This window comes from Leuresthes tenuis, unplaced genomic scaffold, assembly GCF_036924035.1.
Source record: "Leuresthes tenuis unplaced genomic scaffold, fLeuTen1.0.hap1 SCAF_24, whole genome shotgun sequence".
Classification (NCBI taxonomy): Eukaryota; Metazoa; Chordata; class Actinopteri; order Atheriniformes; family Atherinopsidae; genus Leuresthes; species Leuresthes tenuis.
In genome coordinates, this window is record NW_027325378.1 from 28081186 (window position 1) to 28099704 (window position 18519).

The 18519-nt window shown below is 42.9% G+C and overlaps 1 protein-coding gene across 1 annotated transcript in view; it reads right to left on the reverse strand.

Moving 5' to 3' along the window:
* Positions 1 to 18519, reverse strand: part of LOC140284795 (uncharacterized) — a 141762-nt gene that overhangs the window by 29331 nt on the left and 93912 nt on the right. Inside the window, exons 22-24 of the mRNA XM_072378790.1 lie at positions 3748 to 3801; positions 2499 to 2552; positions 201 to 272 (exon numbers count right to left, since the gene is read on the reverse strand). Coding sequence (XP_072234891.1) covers positions 201 to 272; positions 2499 to 2552; positions 3748 to 3801 — 180 coding nt within the window. The remainder of the gene's footprint in view (positions 1 to 200; positions 273 to 2498; positions 2553 to 3747; positions 3802 to 18519) is intronic.

Below are 18519 nucleotides of genomic sequence, written 5' to 3' on the forward strand. Positions count from 1 at the left end.
ACAAGTCGGAGTTATGGTAATCTGTCAACATTTCGAAAGTACAACATGGAGATTGAGTAAGCCCCCCATAGCTAAGCTATAAATCATTTATAAAGTTCTGCTTTCACTGACATTTGTAGACTTTGTTAAGTGCAGATAAAACCTTGGAGCTTCTTTATTCTTGCTCATTTACATGTGCTGCTGCAAAAGCTGACTCTCACCTTATGACCTTTGAAGCCTGGCAGGCCTGTTGCACCTGGAAGCCCTGGTATACCTGGCTCCCCCACTGAGCCCTGGGAAGGTGAGAGATTATTGATCTTTGGCAAAAGAAAAGATCTGGATAATGTTGCGTTCCCTTAACTGGGATGCAAACCTGTGACATCAGTCATGTGTTTGTTTGGAATATGACAGCTTCTTTGGCTAGCCCAGTGTTTCTCAATTCCGGTCCTCGGGACCCACCGCCCTGCATGTTTTTGATGTTTCCCTCCTCCACTACACCTGATTCAAATAAATGGCTCCTTATCAGGCCACTGTAGAGCTTGGTGACGAGCTGATTGTTTGAATCAGGTGTGGTGGAGGAGGGAAACATCGAAAACATGCAGGGCAGTGGGTCATGAGGACCAGAATTGAGAAACACTGGGCTAGCTAAAGCTGCCACAGCCAATGACCAAGACTAGTTAAACATCGGTTACAAAATGTCTGCATGAAAACTTTTCAAGCACTTGTTTACTCACTGTCGTCATCTCTCCTGGAACATTGAAGTAACGTGCTTTCAAGGATGTCATACTGACAACAACCCATGTGACCTTTCCTCAAGCTGTCCAGACAGGAAAACTAATATTTTGTTCTTTTTTTCACAAAATCACTAAAGTCACATCTGTGGGCATACTTGCTCAGAAACATGATAATTGGCAAGCAGGTGGCATTTAAAGAGCCATTGTTACTCATCAGAAGAATCCAGGCTGTATGTTGGTGAAATAGTCACCGAATTACAGGTTGAATTCCACCATCATGCTAAATCCCTTACAGTCTCACTTTTACGTGTGAGTGTAGAAGTGCTATGACACAAAAATACTGTCAGATTCTGATAGCACCGATAGTGCTTTTGTTTAATTAAAATAAATGGAAGTTAATTCATTCCAACATCTTTAAATCGACATGGGAATCTGTTTTAACTTATTGGCCAAAAACAGCCCAATCAAAACTAAGTCCACAGTTTTTTTTATACCAGACAGATCAGAGCATAAAATATGAATACACTAATGAGATAGGACTGTGAAATTCAGTTCTTTAAAAAACTTTTCATCACCCCTTGTTTTTTCCTAGTTTTTTACATTACAACCTTTAATTTCAAGAAGTGCATATTCACCCCCTCTGCTCAGAAAACCTAAATTAAGCTCTGGTACTGCTAAGTCATGTAATTAGTTAAATTAAGTCCATCTGTGTGCCTTTGAAGTATAAATTATTATACAACACTGCTAAGCAAGCAGCACAATGAAGACCGAGGAGGTCCGAGGATCTCTTCAAACAGATCAGCGTAAAGTCCAGGGGCCTCATGTACAAAGACTTGTGTGGATTTCCTACTGAAACATGGCATACGCTCAAACCCAAATGATCTCCAATGTACAAAAATATCCAGATGTATCAGTGTGTGCGCACTCATGAATCCAAGCACATTTCCTTTTTACATCCCAATCAACGTGGAACTGAGCGCACATGTCAGAGTACCGACTCCTCCCTGTCCACGCCCCTACTTAAATATGCAAATCATATTCAAATGAGCCCTGCACCTGCGATTCCTTTCTGAGCGTACGCCATGTTTCAGTAAGAAATCCACACAAGTCTTTTGTACATGAGGCCCTTGGAGAAGACCTGATCAGATTAAATTAGAAAAATACATCTAAGGAGCATCAATAAATCAATTTCTGAAAAATAAACCTGCCAACAAAGGGAGATTGGAGGACTCCTCAAACATAGGGGAGAAGACTCTCATTTGAGACTAAAACAGAACTTTAGGCCATAAAGGAAAATATAACAAGCGGCCAATACACCAAAACTGGTCAGAGAAGAAGGTATGAAAGCACATGCGTGACATGCCTACTTGACAAAATTTGAAGAAATGTGCTTTGGAAAGTGACCTGGGATAATTAATTTGTTTAATAGCACTATGCATTAACAACTGAGTCAGAGGAAATCTAATTTTGGACAAATAATTTGAAAAACTGTTATGTTGCATCATATCAACTGACAGCATGATAATGTCCAGATGTATTAACGTTGCAACCTGTAATAGACTGATGTACTGATGTATTAGCAGCTAAGTTAATTAATCACAACAAGCCACGAGTGAATTTTTTAGATTAGTAAAGATTACAAGAAAAACAGGTATCCAAATCACCAGAATACTCACCTTTTGAGTAATGGTAAATGTAAATGTCAATTTTTGATCATCATAGCTATCTGTTAGTGAATTAATCAAATGTGGAAAAATTCATAAATTGAGATAGAGCTTCTCTCACCTTCTGCCCTGCTGGACCGAGAGGACCTGTCACCCCCGGATCACCACACTTCCCCTGAATAGGACACACACACAGCATTGGTGTGGCAGTACTTCAGCTGACCTTATCTTAAATACATACAAATTGTAAAGCTTAAAGTTGTACAAATCATTATCCACTTAGCATGTCCCTTTACAGGTCTCATTTCTGTGAACCTCGCCTCACCTCGCCTCGCCTCGCCTCGCCTCGCCTCACCTCACCTCACCTCACCTCACCTCACCTCGCCTCGCCTCGCCTCGCCTCGCCTCGCCTCGCCTCGCCTCGCCTCGCCTCGCCTCAACTCACCTCACCTCACCTCATTCTTCAGCTTCAGGCAGGTCAGGTTTTTGCCTCTTGTTTTCCATCATCTTGTGTTGTTTTGTTCCACAGTCTAGAGATTTACTGTTATCTGGCTCGGCCACGCTTTTTGTTCCTTTTTTGTTAAATAAATCAAGTTGAATTCTGTATCTGGGTCCTCCCTCCACCACGTCACGCTCAACACTCATCCACCCGGTCGTGACAGTTTGCCTTTAGTTTGATTGTGACTAAAAAAAGAGAACTTTTACAGATTCAATTACCGGGCATAGAATGTTACCTGCTCCTTCACTGAGACCTACAGAAATAGTTTGATTAGTTTGAATACCACAGAAAACAAAATGTAGAGTTTGATAATAGAAATGAGGTAGTGAGTGATTTCTTGTTGCTGTTCTTTGAGACCTGTCAGTTATTGAAGTTGGTTAATCTTCACTGGGATGGGAACATGAACTTTAAGATTTGTTTTTTATTCAGTAGACTTTAACATCTGTCTTCTCTGTGCCTGGCAGTGTTTTCTTTGTCGTCTGTGCTATTTGCAGCACATTCTTCTAACTGCATGTTGTGCAAACAACTAATGATCAACTTGATGAGGATGATTTCCTAATATACAAGTCTAAATATTAGTTTTAGATATTGAACATTTTTGTTTGAAAGCACAGCAATAAATCCTGAAGAACACCTTTAATTTGTTTCTCGCTGCCTAAATAACCATCCTTGGAAGGACGGCATTTATTACATATTCAGTAACACCTACATATTGATTCCAAACAAGCTGAGACCCTGAGACCCTCGCAGCAAAATTAAGTATTCTCCATGGGAACATCAAGAGCAGCAAAAGAGGGGGTAACATTACAGATGTTGAGTATAGCCAAGCAGCAGTCCATTAGCAAACTAACTAATAACGCTCAACACACACCTTGGGACCATCTTGGCCAACTGCTCCAGGCAGACCTCCGGGCCCCTGGACTCCCTGGATAGAGAGAGATATTTGGGGGGGGGGGGGAGTGAGAGAGAGAATGAGATGAAAGACAAACAGCGCTTTGGGCTCAACGTGACAGACTGCATGACGGCTTAGTCAGGAAGCCCTGAGGGAAAACTGAGATGGCTCAGGTCCACCCACAGCAAAAACACACACATTCATGCACAAAGCCACACACATATACCAGAGCATGCAAACACACACACACACAGCTGCGTCCCCAGCCCAGCTTGAAGTGGTGTGTTTATAGTTCCATCTATCCTCATGACTTCACCACAGGAAAAAAATACACACACACAGACATCCCACAGCCTTATTAGTACTTTTTGTGCTTAATGGAACGGCTCCATCTACTTGAATGCTCTTGCAAAGGCTCATGTCACAACTGGGTCCCTCCGTTGGTCCCAGGATTGTCGTCTAGCAGCTCCTACACCACGCCTAAGACAATCCAAACTCTTTTCATGTGTCGTCCCACGATGGTGGAATGACCTACCGAGCGCTACCAGAACAGGGGCGTCCCTGTCTATCTTCAAGAAGCTCCTGAAAACCCAGCTCTTCAGAGAGCATCTCCTATCCTAGCACTTACCTTGTACTTACCTACCCCCTCTATCTCTGCACTTTATCTTTCTGCACTTCCTTCTATGCCTGCACCCTATCTCTACTCTGTCACCTCTGACAGAGTCGGACTAGTGGGTTCCTTCTATGTAGTTTATTGTTAGCTTTTTATATAGCTGTTATATCTTCATTTGTAAGTCGCTTTGGATAAAAGCGTCTGCTAAATACATAAACGTGTCACGGTTTCTGTTCTGTTCCATGTCTCGTCATTTCCTGTTTTATTTTGAAAAATCACTGACCTTCTCCTCTCGTTTCAGGTATCTTGCACTTCCTCCCGTGTCAAGTGTCTCATTGTCTTCCCTGATTCCAAAGTGTTTCCACCTGTTCCCCTCGGTCCCTCATGTGTTCAAATAGTCTGCGTCTCCCTTGTCTTTTGCCAGTATGTTGTCTCTCCACATGAGCATCATTACCAGCCTTTTGTCTTGTTCCTCGATCCGTAGTTCCACAAGCCTGCAGTGAGCGATCCTCCTGCAGTGCTTTCTTGTTTTATAGATTATTCTGGTCCATAGCCTTAGTTTATTTATTCTAAACGGTAAGTTTCATAGCTTTGTTTTTATCTCCGTTTTCAAGGAGAGATTTTTGTTGTAACTTTTCTTAGTCGCCTCCGTTGAAGGAGAGCTTTTAGTTTATCGTTAAAGTTCATAGAGCCTCTGTTTTGTTAAGAGTGCGTCTTTTGTTTTATTCCGCCTCATTTTGAGAGCGTGTCTTTGTTTTAAGTGTTCATAGCTTTTTGTTTTCCTCCCAGTTTGGAGAGTTTTATGTTCAGTTCAGTTTATTAATATAGTGCCAAATCACAACAGATGTCACCTCAGGGCACTTCAATGATACGATCCAATTCATTGTAATCATAATCCAATTAATTAAATTCAAAATTAGTTCAATTTATACACACAGAACCAATTCAAAAACCATATCCTAGCTTCCTGAAGCCAAACTGGCAGCTGGTTCCACAGAGAGGGGCCTGATAACTGAAGGCTCTGCCTCCCATTCTACTTTTAGAAACTCTGGGAACAACAAGTAAACCTGCAGTTTGGGAGCGAAGTGCTCTTTTAGGAAAATATCTTACAATGAGATCTTTAAGATATGATGGAGCTCGGTCATTAAGAGCTTTATATGTGAGGAGAAGAATCTTAAATTCTATTCTGAATTTAACAGGGAGCCAATGAAGAGAAGCTAAAACTGGAGAAACATGATCTCTCCTGTTAGTTCTCATCAGAACTCTGGCTGCAGCATTTTGGATCAGCTGGAGGCTTTTCAGAGAATATGTGGGACAGCCCAATAATAAGGAATTACAGTAGTCCAATCCTGGAGTAACAAATGAACTAGTTTCTCTGCATTGGACTATATTATTTAAGTGCCTTGAGATGACAATTGTTGTAATTTGGCACTAAATAAATAAAACTAAATTGAATTTAATTGAATTCTGAATCAAGAGTAGGTTTTTTAAGTAAAGGTTTAATTACAGCAACCTTAAAAGTCTGAGGTACATATCCTGTCAACAAAGACCGACTTCCAATATGGAAGTGTCAGTTAAGGGGAAAACCTCCTTGAACAGTCTGGTTGGGATTGGGTCTAACATACAAGTTGATGGTTTAGAAGAGACTATTGCTGTTGTTAGTTCAGAAAGATCAACTGGGCAGAAGCCGTCTAAATACAAATCAGGTTCGAAAGATACTTCTAAAGCTGCTCTACTTGATGATACATCAGTGATAACAGTGGGAAGGATTCCATTAATCTTCTCTCTGATAGAAACAATTTTATTGATGAAGAATCTCATGAAATCATCACTGCTGAGAGTTAAAGGAATACATGGCTCAACAGAGCTCGGACTCTTTGTCAGCCTGGCAACAGCGCTGAAAAGAAACCTGGGATTATTCTTATTCTCTTCTATCAATTATGAATAATAAGCAGTTCTAGCTTTACGAAGGGCTTTCTTATACGCTATTAAACTATCCTTCCAAACTAATTGAGACTCTTCTAAATTAGAGGAACACCACTGTCTCTCCAGCTTTCTTGAAGTCTGCTTTAATGCAGCTGTGAATTATACCAAGGAGCCAACCTCTTCTGACTGATTACCTTCTTTTTCAGAGGGGCAACATTGTCCAGTGTTGTACGCATTGAAGCTATAGTGCTGTCAACAAGAGAGTCAAGTTCTACTGGAGTAACATTTAGGTAGCCGTCCTCTGTCATATCAGCACATGGCAGTGAAGAAAAGGATGATGAAATCAACTCTTTAAATCTGGTTACAGCATTCTCTGATAGACACCTTCTATGTGTAAAATTCTTCTCAGAAACCGTGTAGTCAAGTAATGTAAATTCAAAAGTTGTCAAAAAATCAACATGAATATTAAAGTCACCCACTACAATGACTTTATCTGTACTCAGCACTAACTGGGATAAAACTTTTTTTTATATCAATGTCACTCTGATTTGAGGTGGAAATGGAAAAAAGCCAAATAACTAACTATAAAACTGCTCAGTAGTGATTTTTTTCTTAGATTTTTCTTACTGTCAGTTTTGATGATGTACTCTTCCTGACAGTAATCGTTGGTGTTATTTTTAACCACAGCCATGGTTCATGTGTAATGGCTGTGGAAGACCTCTCCAACGAGAAAAAGAAAACAAATACTTGCTTCTGAGTTTCTGGCAGCAGGTAGTCTCATACACTTCCACAGGTCTGTTTAAGACCACAGCAAACCTCCCATGATGCATCTGTCCATCAGCATCTCCTCCTGATCATCTCCACACAGACCGTACACTGTTCAGGCTGTGTGTTCATCTGCTGCAGATAGAATACGAGCTGTTGGTCCTGATGTGATGTGTGAGCTGATGTGAGTTTTGGTTTATAATCTGCCCATTTTTTTTTTACCACTGCAGGGTTGTTTGCTCTGAACGTACAGAGCTGATCACTTTTTATTCATCACTTTTTGGTCTGTTCGTGATTATAGAACGGGGATCACCAAATAAACTTTTTTCTCTGCTCCACTGAGCAGTGTCAGTTTCTATTCAACAAAGTTGTGTTTCTTCTTTACTGTTGCTTTCATTATTGTGTCTATTGACTTCCACCGCAAAGTGGGCATTGATATGCAAACGAGTTAGGGAGTGTCTGCCTCCAATGGTTGCCAAAAACTTGGAGTGGAAATCAGGTTGGTGCACATTTGTTGATGAGATTTCTAAAAGAGAACCATATGTTATAATTGGCTTTGTTCTTAGACATTATAAATTCATATTCTGTATTTTCCTAAATAACCTATGTTCCTAGCTGGTACTTTTCCACTCTGCTCATACTGCACAATCGATGACCTTAAATGGTCCAAGACCTTAGAATGACATAAACAACTGGGTCAGACAAAACATCTCTAGTAGAGTAGATAGGTCTGGTACATTAGATCCACGCCTAAAACAGCACTCACACATACACACACATTGTTTATCACATCCAAAGAACACAACAAGGACAGCAGCTGGCCTGATCATGCCACTAAAAACTGGCCAATTATACTCTGACAAGTGTGAAAACAACTTCTGTGAGATAAAGCTGAATATAAATATGACATGTTTCCGGATAACGGGGCTCGGCCTGACGGATTTCCTGCGGGAGCTCTGGCACTCCGAGTCCAGCTGCAATATACTTTACATGTGACCACTAATAAATACTTTTTTAATAAACGATTTCTCCAGCTTATTCTTGAGCTTCCAATGAAAAAATCGGGCTAACACATACATACACAGCTTTATAATATAACGTTTTATAACGTTTACATCATGAGAGTCAGTAAGAATGTCCTTCACCTGATTTAACCTTGGTGTTACATTCAGGTGAAGTCGTATTATCAGCTGAGGCTGTCAAGCTTGTTCACAGCAGATTTAACACAGGTAGACAAACCAGGTTATTAGTTGTAGACATGTCTCTAAATAAGCTGTACTGTATAAACCATGTTTACCGTCTGTCATTGTGGGGAACATAAGATCTCTCCCCAACAAGATGGAAGAGTTAACGACACTGACCCGGCTGCAGAGGGAGTACAGGGAATGCAGCCTCATGTGCTTCACTGAGACGTGACTGAGTGAACTTTCTCCAGACTCACACGTCAATCTGGATGGATTCCAACTCGCACGAGCGGACAGGAATGCAACGAGGAGCGGTAAGAAGAAGGGAGGGGGTAGATGAACGATAGATGGTGCCACCCGGGACACATCAGTTTGAGGGAACAACTCTGCACCAGAGACTTGGAGCTGTTAGCGGTCAACATGCGGCCATACTACCTCCCGAGGGAGTTTTCACATGTTATTGTGGTGACTGTGTACATCCCCCCCCCCCCCCCCCCAGCAGTCGCTGCTGCTGCCACAGATCAGATCCACACTGTTGTCTCTCAGCTTTAAAACCAGCATCCCGAATCCCTCCTCCTCATCTCCGGTGACTTTAATCATGCCTCTCTGTCCTCTGCCCTCCCCACCTTCACCCAGTATGTGGAATGCTATACCAGAGACAATAAAACTTTGGACCTACTGTATGCAAACATCAAGGATGCATACACCTCATCCCCCCTCCCCCCGCTGGGCCGCTCAGATCACAACCTTGTTCACCTCGTCACAGACTACACCCCCACGGTGAATAAAACACCACCTGTGAAGAGGCCTGTGAAGCAATGGTCTGAGGAGACCAGTTCTAGGCTCAAAGACTGCTTTGAGACAACAGACGGAAGCACTCTGCAGCCCCATGGCAGTGACATTAACAGCATGACCCACTGCATCACGAACTATATCAGTTTCTGTGTGGAGAACACTGTGCCCTCCAAGTTGGTACAACAACAAACAACAAACCCTGGGCGACCTCCGAGATTAAGGCCCTGCTGAATGAGAAGAAGAGGGTCTTCAGATCTGGGGACAAAGAGGATCTGTACAGAGTCCAGAAGGAACGGGTGATGATCAGGAAGGGGAAGGACAGCTACAGGAGGAAACTGGAGAAGCGTCTGGAGCAGAACAACACCAGAGATGTCTGGAGAGGGCTGCAGAGCATCGCAGGCCACGGAAAGGCAATGGGGCGAAAACAAGCCAGTGGTGACGGGGCAGATGAACTGAATCTGCCACCCCTCCCTCTCTTGCCCCCCTGCCTTCCCTTCACACCTCCCCTGGTCAGCCCCCTCTCCCCCTCCACTCCTCAGCCTACCACCTTCAACACCTGACCCCACGCAGGGGTGGATGACGCAGTGATCTACATGCTGCACAGATCACTGCTACACCTGGAGGACAGCAGGAGAACTGTGAGGGTCATGTTATTTTGACTTCTCCAGTACTTTTAACACCATCCAGCCTTCACTGCTCAGAGTGAAGATGGAGAACGTGGGAGTGGACAAACATCTAGCAGCATGGACAACTGACTAGCTCACCAACAGACCACAGTTTGTGAGGCTCCACCACTGTGTCTGACGTGGTGGTCTGCAGCACAGGTGTCTCTCAGGGTACGGTGCTCTCACCCTTCCTCTTCACCCTCTACACCTCAGACTTCACCCACAGCCCCACCCACTGCCACATCCAGAAGTTCTCTGATGATACAGCCATTGTTGGATGTGTTTCTGAGGGGAACGACCTTGAATACAGGATGGTCATCAGAGACTTTGTCAGCTGGAGTGAGCTAAACCTGCTTCATGTCTCAACTAATATCCATCATGGCTGTATTTTTATTTTTTATCTTTGTCTATTCTGTATTAATATTTCTAATATTTTCAATATTCATATTTCAACTTACAGCATTGCAATATTTGAATTTCATTCATGGCTTGCAGTATTATTTATGTCATGGTCACCTACTTTTGCAATATTATTTATATTATGGTCACTTTACATGACGATACTTTTTATATCACGCCACTTCTTTATCCTCAGCCCTTTTTTTTGCACATTGTCTGTTTGCAGATTGATTGTTTTCTTGTTTATTGTGTAGGTTATAGATAGTTCTTTCTGTTTTTTTTGTGTTCCTGCCCTTTTTACTTTAATTCTGTAGTGTATACTACACTTTCTTTTATGCTGCTGTAACAAGTAAATTTCCCCATGTGGGATGAATAAAGTATAAATCTAATCTAATCTAATCAGTATGTAAAGATGCCATGTCATCACTTGCCAAGGATTAACACAACTAAGCATTGCTGTCTTGCTCTACTGACATCTTTTAAGTCTGCCTGGAAGAAATCGGGAGGTGATGATGAGGTGTCAAAGTCCAACATAAAAGAGGATTTTAGTCTTTTTAAAGAAACTGATTGGACCACAATGACTGATAGGATAACTCAAGTCAGAGTTCGGTGATATAAATATTGGTAATAAGATTAAGAGTTGTGGTAGCGTGTATTGATAAATTCAGTGTGTTTTTAAGTTATTACAATTATGGCGCCACAGCTTGTGGTTCATGTTGACACTGAGCTCTTTCTGGAAGCAAAAGTACCAGATGCTTGTAAATCTTAAGTTTGATAGCTTAAAACACTGTGACTATAGTAACAAAGGGATATGAACAGGCTGGAATTTTAATTTAGAGCACCACTTTAGCAACAAGTGCTGTGACTGCTCTTATTGATATACATACAAGTACAAGTGGAAGGTAGAAAGCATGGAGGACTCATTCCATGTGATAAAAAAAAACATACCATTATACATCTACTTATAACTAGGGAACCAAACCACAGGCGGGCACATTTGAAATCCCAAATACAATTGAGGACAGCCAGGTCAACTGACAGTTTGAATTCTATATGTATGGCTACAACTAAGGTGGCTAATCCTGCCCACAGATGAGTTTTCTTCCTCCCTCTCATGTACTAATGTGTGTGTGTGTGTTTGTAGCAGTGTTCTGTTCTACTGGCAGGAATAGGATGGAAACTAAAAGACAAAGCTTGTTAGTCTTTTGCAGAGTTTTCAGCTGTCTGTAACACAACTTCACAGAGAACATGAAACACATGCAATCTAAATGATCAGTTTACAGAAATGCCTCCATCATTCTCTGTGTAAATGTTGATCCCCTTAATATCATTTGTTCATCAAAGCAGGCTATCACAAAGTAAATGTGTCCTTGTTCAAGGTACACTTTTACGTTTGTACTATCTAACTATGGCCATTAGAGTGCAGCATAACAATACACACTGAGTCAAATCATCACACAGATCTGTTTTCTCTAAGCTCTGCTGTAATTGTATCTTTCCGAGTTTGATTTTGCTGTGGGAGTTGCTCAAACTGTGTGTACAGTCATAGCCCCTTACACACTAAGTTGACTTCTGGCCTGAATGAACAAACATTCATTATCTTAATAACAGTGCAACATAAATCAAAGGGATTCATAAAGACCATGAGCTGAATTAATGATCTCGTTATCTGCCTGCTGATGGGACTGTAATGGTTACACACACAAAACTGCACAAACATGAATGAAAATGAAGACGTTGCTATCCACATGTCACATGATAATACAATATAAATGTTTGCATACAATGCAGGTTAAAGATAGATAAGTCAGCATGGAGTAGAAGGGAGATCAGTAAGAAGGTTTCTCATGTGTCCTGACAGCATGGACCTTTTCTGGATTTCTTATGGACAAAGAAAACTTTATCTTACCTCAAGTACCAATTAGGAAAAATACTTCTGGTCGCTTAAGTAGTGATTTAACAGATATGTACACTTATGAACGTGGCTTCAAAGGAAATACATTTTGTCAAATTTGATTAAAAATGTGCTTGTGCGCCTTTAGGATGTATGATGCCACCATAGTCATGATTACAACACTACTGTAGGCATGACGGAAACCTTGTTCAGATGCGGAATATCAAACATCCCTTCTTTGTAAAACCATTTGAGAAATAACTTTGTGTCATTCAGACTTGGGTCACATTTACACTGATGTTTCACATGAACTTATCCAGACAGCCCAGGCAATTACATAAATATTCACAACATTGATTTGATATCTTCTTGAAAGCTTAGTTGTCTTGTACTGAAGATAAAGCAGCATTTCAAATCTTAGTTGGACCAACTTCCAACTAAGGAGGCTCTGTCAGGTGCTTATGTGGTCAGTGTTATAGACGCCTGTGCCAGGCAACAGTTAGAACCCTTTCAGCTTGGAGAATTAGGAAGATTTCCTTACAGATGAGCCAAACTAAGAGCTACTAACAACAGGGACACCAGACGAGTGAAATCTTGCCATCCAAAATAACTCAGACCTAAAATAATTCAGTGGGAACAAACAGTCACAGACCATGTTACACTGATGGTAGAGTTCTACAGTTGAGAACAAACTAAATTACAACCTGATGCATAAGTGGTATGGTTTAAAAGTCAACAGTGTAGCATTTACTCAAACCACTATGATATTTTTTTAGGTTCCTTGAAAATTCCCTCCTCTGGTGTCTGTGGTCTGAGTAGCTATTAGTTGGGTTTAGCTGTGAGAAGTCACCTCTGAAAGCACTGCAGGTGCAGCCACTACTAATTAGTGCTCACAGAAACCCACTTGAATAAAAATGCCTTCAAAGCCTCACTTCCTTCCTATAATGATGTATAAGCAATTTATGTGTAAAAAGTCAGGAAATTCCACCAATGTGACGGATCTGATGTAGTACAGTAGTGTGGAGAACAGTTTATGTACAAAATTATCTCTTTAGGACCTGAAACAATTTGTTAAATGACAGTTTAACTATTGCAAAATTGAAGTCTTCTTTTCACCTGCCCATAAAAAGCTTCACAAGAAGGTATAAAGGTCTCAATACACTTCCAATTAGCCTGTAGGAAGTCTGACCACATCTGAGATTAAAACTGTTTATAGTTGTTTACTTGAAAAGTGAGACAATTCCTCAAACTCTCAAGGAAATCACTTTCCTTTTAGTCTTTATGTTTATTTATGTTTATGCATTTGGCAGACGCTTTTATCCAAAGCGACTTACAGGTAGGCAGGTAGACTAAGGGGTCTTGCCTAAGGATCCCTAGTCTTCATGTTAGGTTTAGTTTTATAACTGAGTGTAGATCAAGTTAATGGCACAAAAGTACTTTAAGATAATACTAAATATACTAATTAATAAAAAGCATTTATGGTGGACTTCCAGTTTGGACATGGAGTGGTGGGTTGCAGGGCATCGATAATCTAGGATAAAATCCCCCGAAAACTCGAATACCCACAACTAGAATTCATATTGACTGTAACATAACCGGGGGGAAGCTGGAATGGGCAGGAAAACTTGATTTACTCAGACTAAAAACACAGCGACAAATGAAAAGGAGGAACGGATAGCTAACCGTGAAATGGAAGGAGATGGCGGCCAAGAAACAGCACACTTCAAGGGGAATGAGACAGAAAGAGGCTTGGATCTAGAAATTATTGGCAAGGGTATACGGGATTTAAAAACAGAAATGAAAGATGTCTTTCGTGCATTTGGAGAAACACTGAGGAGCGACTTGAGAAAAGGCTTGGATGACTTCAAACAAGATATAAACCAACAACTTGCTAAAGTCGCCACTGAACAGCATGTCAGTGGCCAGCCCTATCCCTTTAAGACGTGTGTGACATGCAGGTGCGAAAAGGTAAATAGGAAGATGTATGCAGGAGAGCTAACTCACATTAATGCCAAAGTGTTTAGTCCGCAGCAGTATCCAGACATAATTTGACCAGTCCTGGAAGGGGTGGGCGATATGGCAAAAATATCATATCATGATTTTTTTTAAATAAAATCGATTTCGATTTTATCACAATCTTAAATTGAAATATGAAAAACAGAGTGTTGCAGAAGTATTTTCAAGTACTTGAAGCAGGTGTTCGAACCCCTCCTTTTCTACCATCTTGAACGATACCATATCTTTTGCAAGATAAAAGGTAACTGCCTCTGTTACCTTCTGAGTGCCTTTGTCAAATGCCTGTGTTAATGTTGTCTGTTTTGGTCTTATGCTAGCTGCTGCCTCCGCCTGCGGTGCCGGTGCTGCTTCCTCTTCAAGTGATTGAACAGGTTCGACGTGTTGCCCCCCGACGTGCAAACCGTTTCTGTGCAAACTTTGCAAATTACATTTGCTTGCGCTTGATCAGTTTCAGAAAATCCAAACCAATTCCATATAATGGAGGTGTTGTTTTTTTTTAGCGGCCAACTCCTCCGTTTGGCTTCCAGCCATGCCTCTCCATGCGGCTACTGCTACACACACAAACAAACGGGTAAGAAGGAAGGAAAGAAGGCGGGTAAGAAAACGCGTTACTGCCCATAATTCGCTGTGATTGGTCGGTCAGGTTGATGACGTAATACGTCTGGTGCGTCGGTGCATCAGCATAGAACTGCAATTTATAGAATGTGCCCTAGACGATCCCACGATCTCTGCAGTTTGACAGATCGTTAAGGATCGTCTTCACATTGCCATCGTTCACGATTTAATATTGACATATCGCCTACCCCTAAGTCCTGGTGTTGTGTTCTGCCTTTGCTAAGAAAAGGAATTAAATGTGCAGTTTTGCATGAAAGACTCCACTCTGTCCTCCTTCCTTTCCACACTTTGGCCCGGACTCTAAAAGGGCAGTTACCAGCAACGAGCCAAAACATTAAACCAGCTCTCAATTACCGAGAGAGAGAAGGTTAAGAAGGTAAAACTTGGGGCTCTTCCGGGATCCAAAGTTTGCCTGAGAAAGAGAAAAAATAAGGAGAAAGCTGTGAATGCGGGAGAGAATGGTGACACATGGTAATGTTGCTGTTGAGAGACATGGAAAACTAATCTAAACTAAACTGATATGGACCTGGTTGATTCAACAGGTGGCAAATGTGTCGGCGGCAGGGGGAGCCGCAACCCATTTCAAGTTAGCATGGAGCTAACGGGGCAAGCCACAGGTGGAGCAGCAACCCGCCCAAGGACAGCGCTGATCAGCGGGGTATGGCCACCGACCCCACCGCCTTCAGTACTGACTAATCCCTTCCTGACACCAGCAAAGCAGGAGAGCGCAGCAGGCAGTGAGTCTGTTTCCCCCTCAATAATGTTATGATGGCCCCAGAAATATGGCTGTATCCTTACATTATCGCGCAAATAATGACTTTAATCAGACTTTTGATGACCGGCCACCTAACCCCTTTTCCCCTGCGAACGATGTGTATGCCGCGATAAACGCCCAATCCACTCTGGCCCATACGCCAGCTCCCCAGCCTACAGTGTCCCCCTTCACACCATGTATGTCCCAGTCTGTGACACACAGTTATGCAGAATGGACCTATGATTTTTACTTTGCCCCTAACTGTGATGCAGTTACATGATGTGTGGCGGTGATTGTATCATTTATTACAGCAGCGTTGATGAACAGTATGGACAGAGAGAGAGAATCCTTTACAGCCAGGTCGTTTTGATGGATCGGGGTCATGGAAAGACTTTCTTACATTGGACTTAACATCAGGCTACTGGCAGGGGGAGATGACACCAAGGGCCCGCAAAGCTTCTCCTTTCTGCACCCGGAAAAGACTCTTTGAGTGGAACATGATGCCGTTTGGGCTTTGCGACGCGTCGGCCACGTTCCAACAATTTATGGCTCGTGTCCTGGCTGGGCTGCAGTGGGAGACGTGCTTGGTGTATATTGATGATATTATAGTTCTGGGGCGGCATGCTACTGAAATGCTGGAGCGCCTCAGCCAAGTGTTCACCAGGCTACATGAAGCCAACCTCAAGCTGAAGCCTTCCAAGTGCTTCCTGTTCCAGGAGCAAGTGGCCTATCTGGGTCACATAGTCTGTGCCAGACGTGTCGCCACCGCCCCCCAAAAGATCCAGAAAGTGTTCAAGTGGTCAACGCCCCGAAACATCTCAGAAGTATGCCAATTCGTCGGCTTGGTGTCCTATTACAGACATTTCATGCAGGATTTTGCCACACTTGCCAAGCCGTTCCATGAACTCACCAAAAAGTATGCACACTTCAACTGGACAGCTGAATGCCGGGAGGCATTCAAGGGACTGAAAAACCAGCTGACATCTGTGTCTGTACTATGCTACCCCCTCGACAGTGGAAAGTTGTTTCTCGACACCGACGCCAGTGATCCTGGCAGCGGTGGAGTTCACCTCCCTCTTTAGGCAACATCTTCTAGGAAGACCATTTACCCTTCGGACAGACCGCAGCAGCCTGCGCTTGTTGCCTAGACTGAGAGAGCCAGAGGGCCAGCTTTCCTGCTGGTTAGAGAAACTGGCAGAGTACGATTTACAGGTGATCGATCCCTCCGGGAGACACCACCAAAATGCGGATGCACTTTCCAGGAGGCCATGCCGTGAGTTATGTCCATGTACGGTGCCAGAGCCTAATGTAAGTGTCCGTTGTCAGCATAAGTTGGTGCCATACAGCTTTGATGACGTTCCTGCTGAAGAGGCTGCCATGGAAACATCTACAGTGCAACCTCTAGTGGGGGTAGTGGAGTTTGATGACTGCTGTGGGGGCCGTTTAACATCAAAGCCAGAGTTTCCTCCAGTGGGCTATGTCCCCACCCGTCCACGCATCCACTGGGTGAGTGAGCCACTTCACACTGACCTGTTCAGCGGCTGGACCTAAGAACAGTTGAACAATGCCCACCTAACTGACCCAGATAGGTCGCCAGTGAGGAAGTGGGGGGATGCAGGAGACTGACCATAATGGACTGATGTAGCACCCTGCAGCCCAACTACCAAAGCATACTGGGCGCAATGGAAACAACTCTATCATGAGGATGGAGTCTTGCTGAGGAAATTCTACTGCACAGAAAGTCTAGTGTTCTATCCCCAGATCCTGCTCCCCCACCTGTACTGTGCCTCCGTGATGCAACAGATGCATGCTGGAGTGGAGACGACCCTTGCATGCCTTAAGACCAGGTACTTCTGGCACAATATGAAGGATGATGTCACACTCCGCACAGTGCTTGTTGGCGCTCCCATGGACGTACCACAAAAGTACAGACTTTTGAAAACTACTAACTCGCGTAGTTTTCCGCAGGTTGGCATGACAACCAGCCTGTAAAGCCTAGTTTATGCTTCTCCATAATGTTGACGTGTCGACGTGACACCGTCATTGAGCATTCAAAGTTTTGCATTGAGGGAACGCGTTGCTCTGCAATTCACCATGCCGGTAGGGAGGTGTGGCTGTATGTTTGTGTGGTTTCAGGGGTTATAGCCGAATCCTTCTTTTTTCTTCCGGTCACAGTTAACAACAGTACACAATAGCAACCGGAACAGCTGTTTTTGCAGTTGAAGCTCATCAAAATTGAAGAACAAATGCTTATATTGCAAATGTTGAAGCAAAGGCGAAAGGGAAGACGTTTGCGGAAGTGGTCTGTATGACCACTAAACCAGTCGAGGCTGGGTACAGGTGAATTTACAACACTGGTACACCCACTGAGGGGCCTGGATGAACAAATGCACTTTCGATACTTTCGAATGTCAAGGGGCCGATTTGAGCTTCTTCGCCGTATACAGCCATTAAGACCGGAAAAAGCAGCCGCCGGAAATTCAGAGAGGACCAATCACGCGGTCCACATCAACTCAATGCGCAGTTAGGATTTTTTGGAGGTGCACATCAGGTTACGGCATAGGGGTTCACGTTGACGCCGTAGCTACGCCGTCAAAAATGACGGAGAAACATAAACTACGCTTAAATGTTTTACTGGCTTTCCGACCTGGAGTGTATCATAGACTGCTGGGGGACCTCATCTGTCACACCTTTCCTCACTTTGCTCTCTTTTTCCCCCTGTTTATATTCAAAATTGATTTTATGTACATGTGACATTATTGTGATTATTAACGTATGTTTCCCTGTTCCAACAGATATCCTTTGAATGGCGTTATGGTGTTTTTCCCCCCTCTTTTCCCTCTTTTCTGTCTTCTCGAACCCCAGCTGGTCGAGGCGGATGGCCACCCTTCCTGAGTCTGGTTCTGCCAGAGGTTTCTTCCTGTTAAAAGGGAGTCGTTCCTTTCCACAGTCGCCACAGGCACGCTCAGGACGGGAGATTGGACTGAAGACAAGTTTCGGTGCAATCTGTTGGTTTCCTTAGCTAGGATATGAATTTTTTGAATTGGCTCTATATGAATTAATTGGATTATGATTACAATGAATTGAATTCCAATTGGCTTGAATTGGACTATATTACTTAAGTG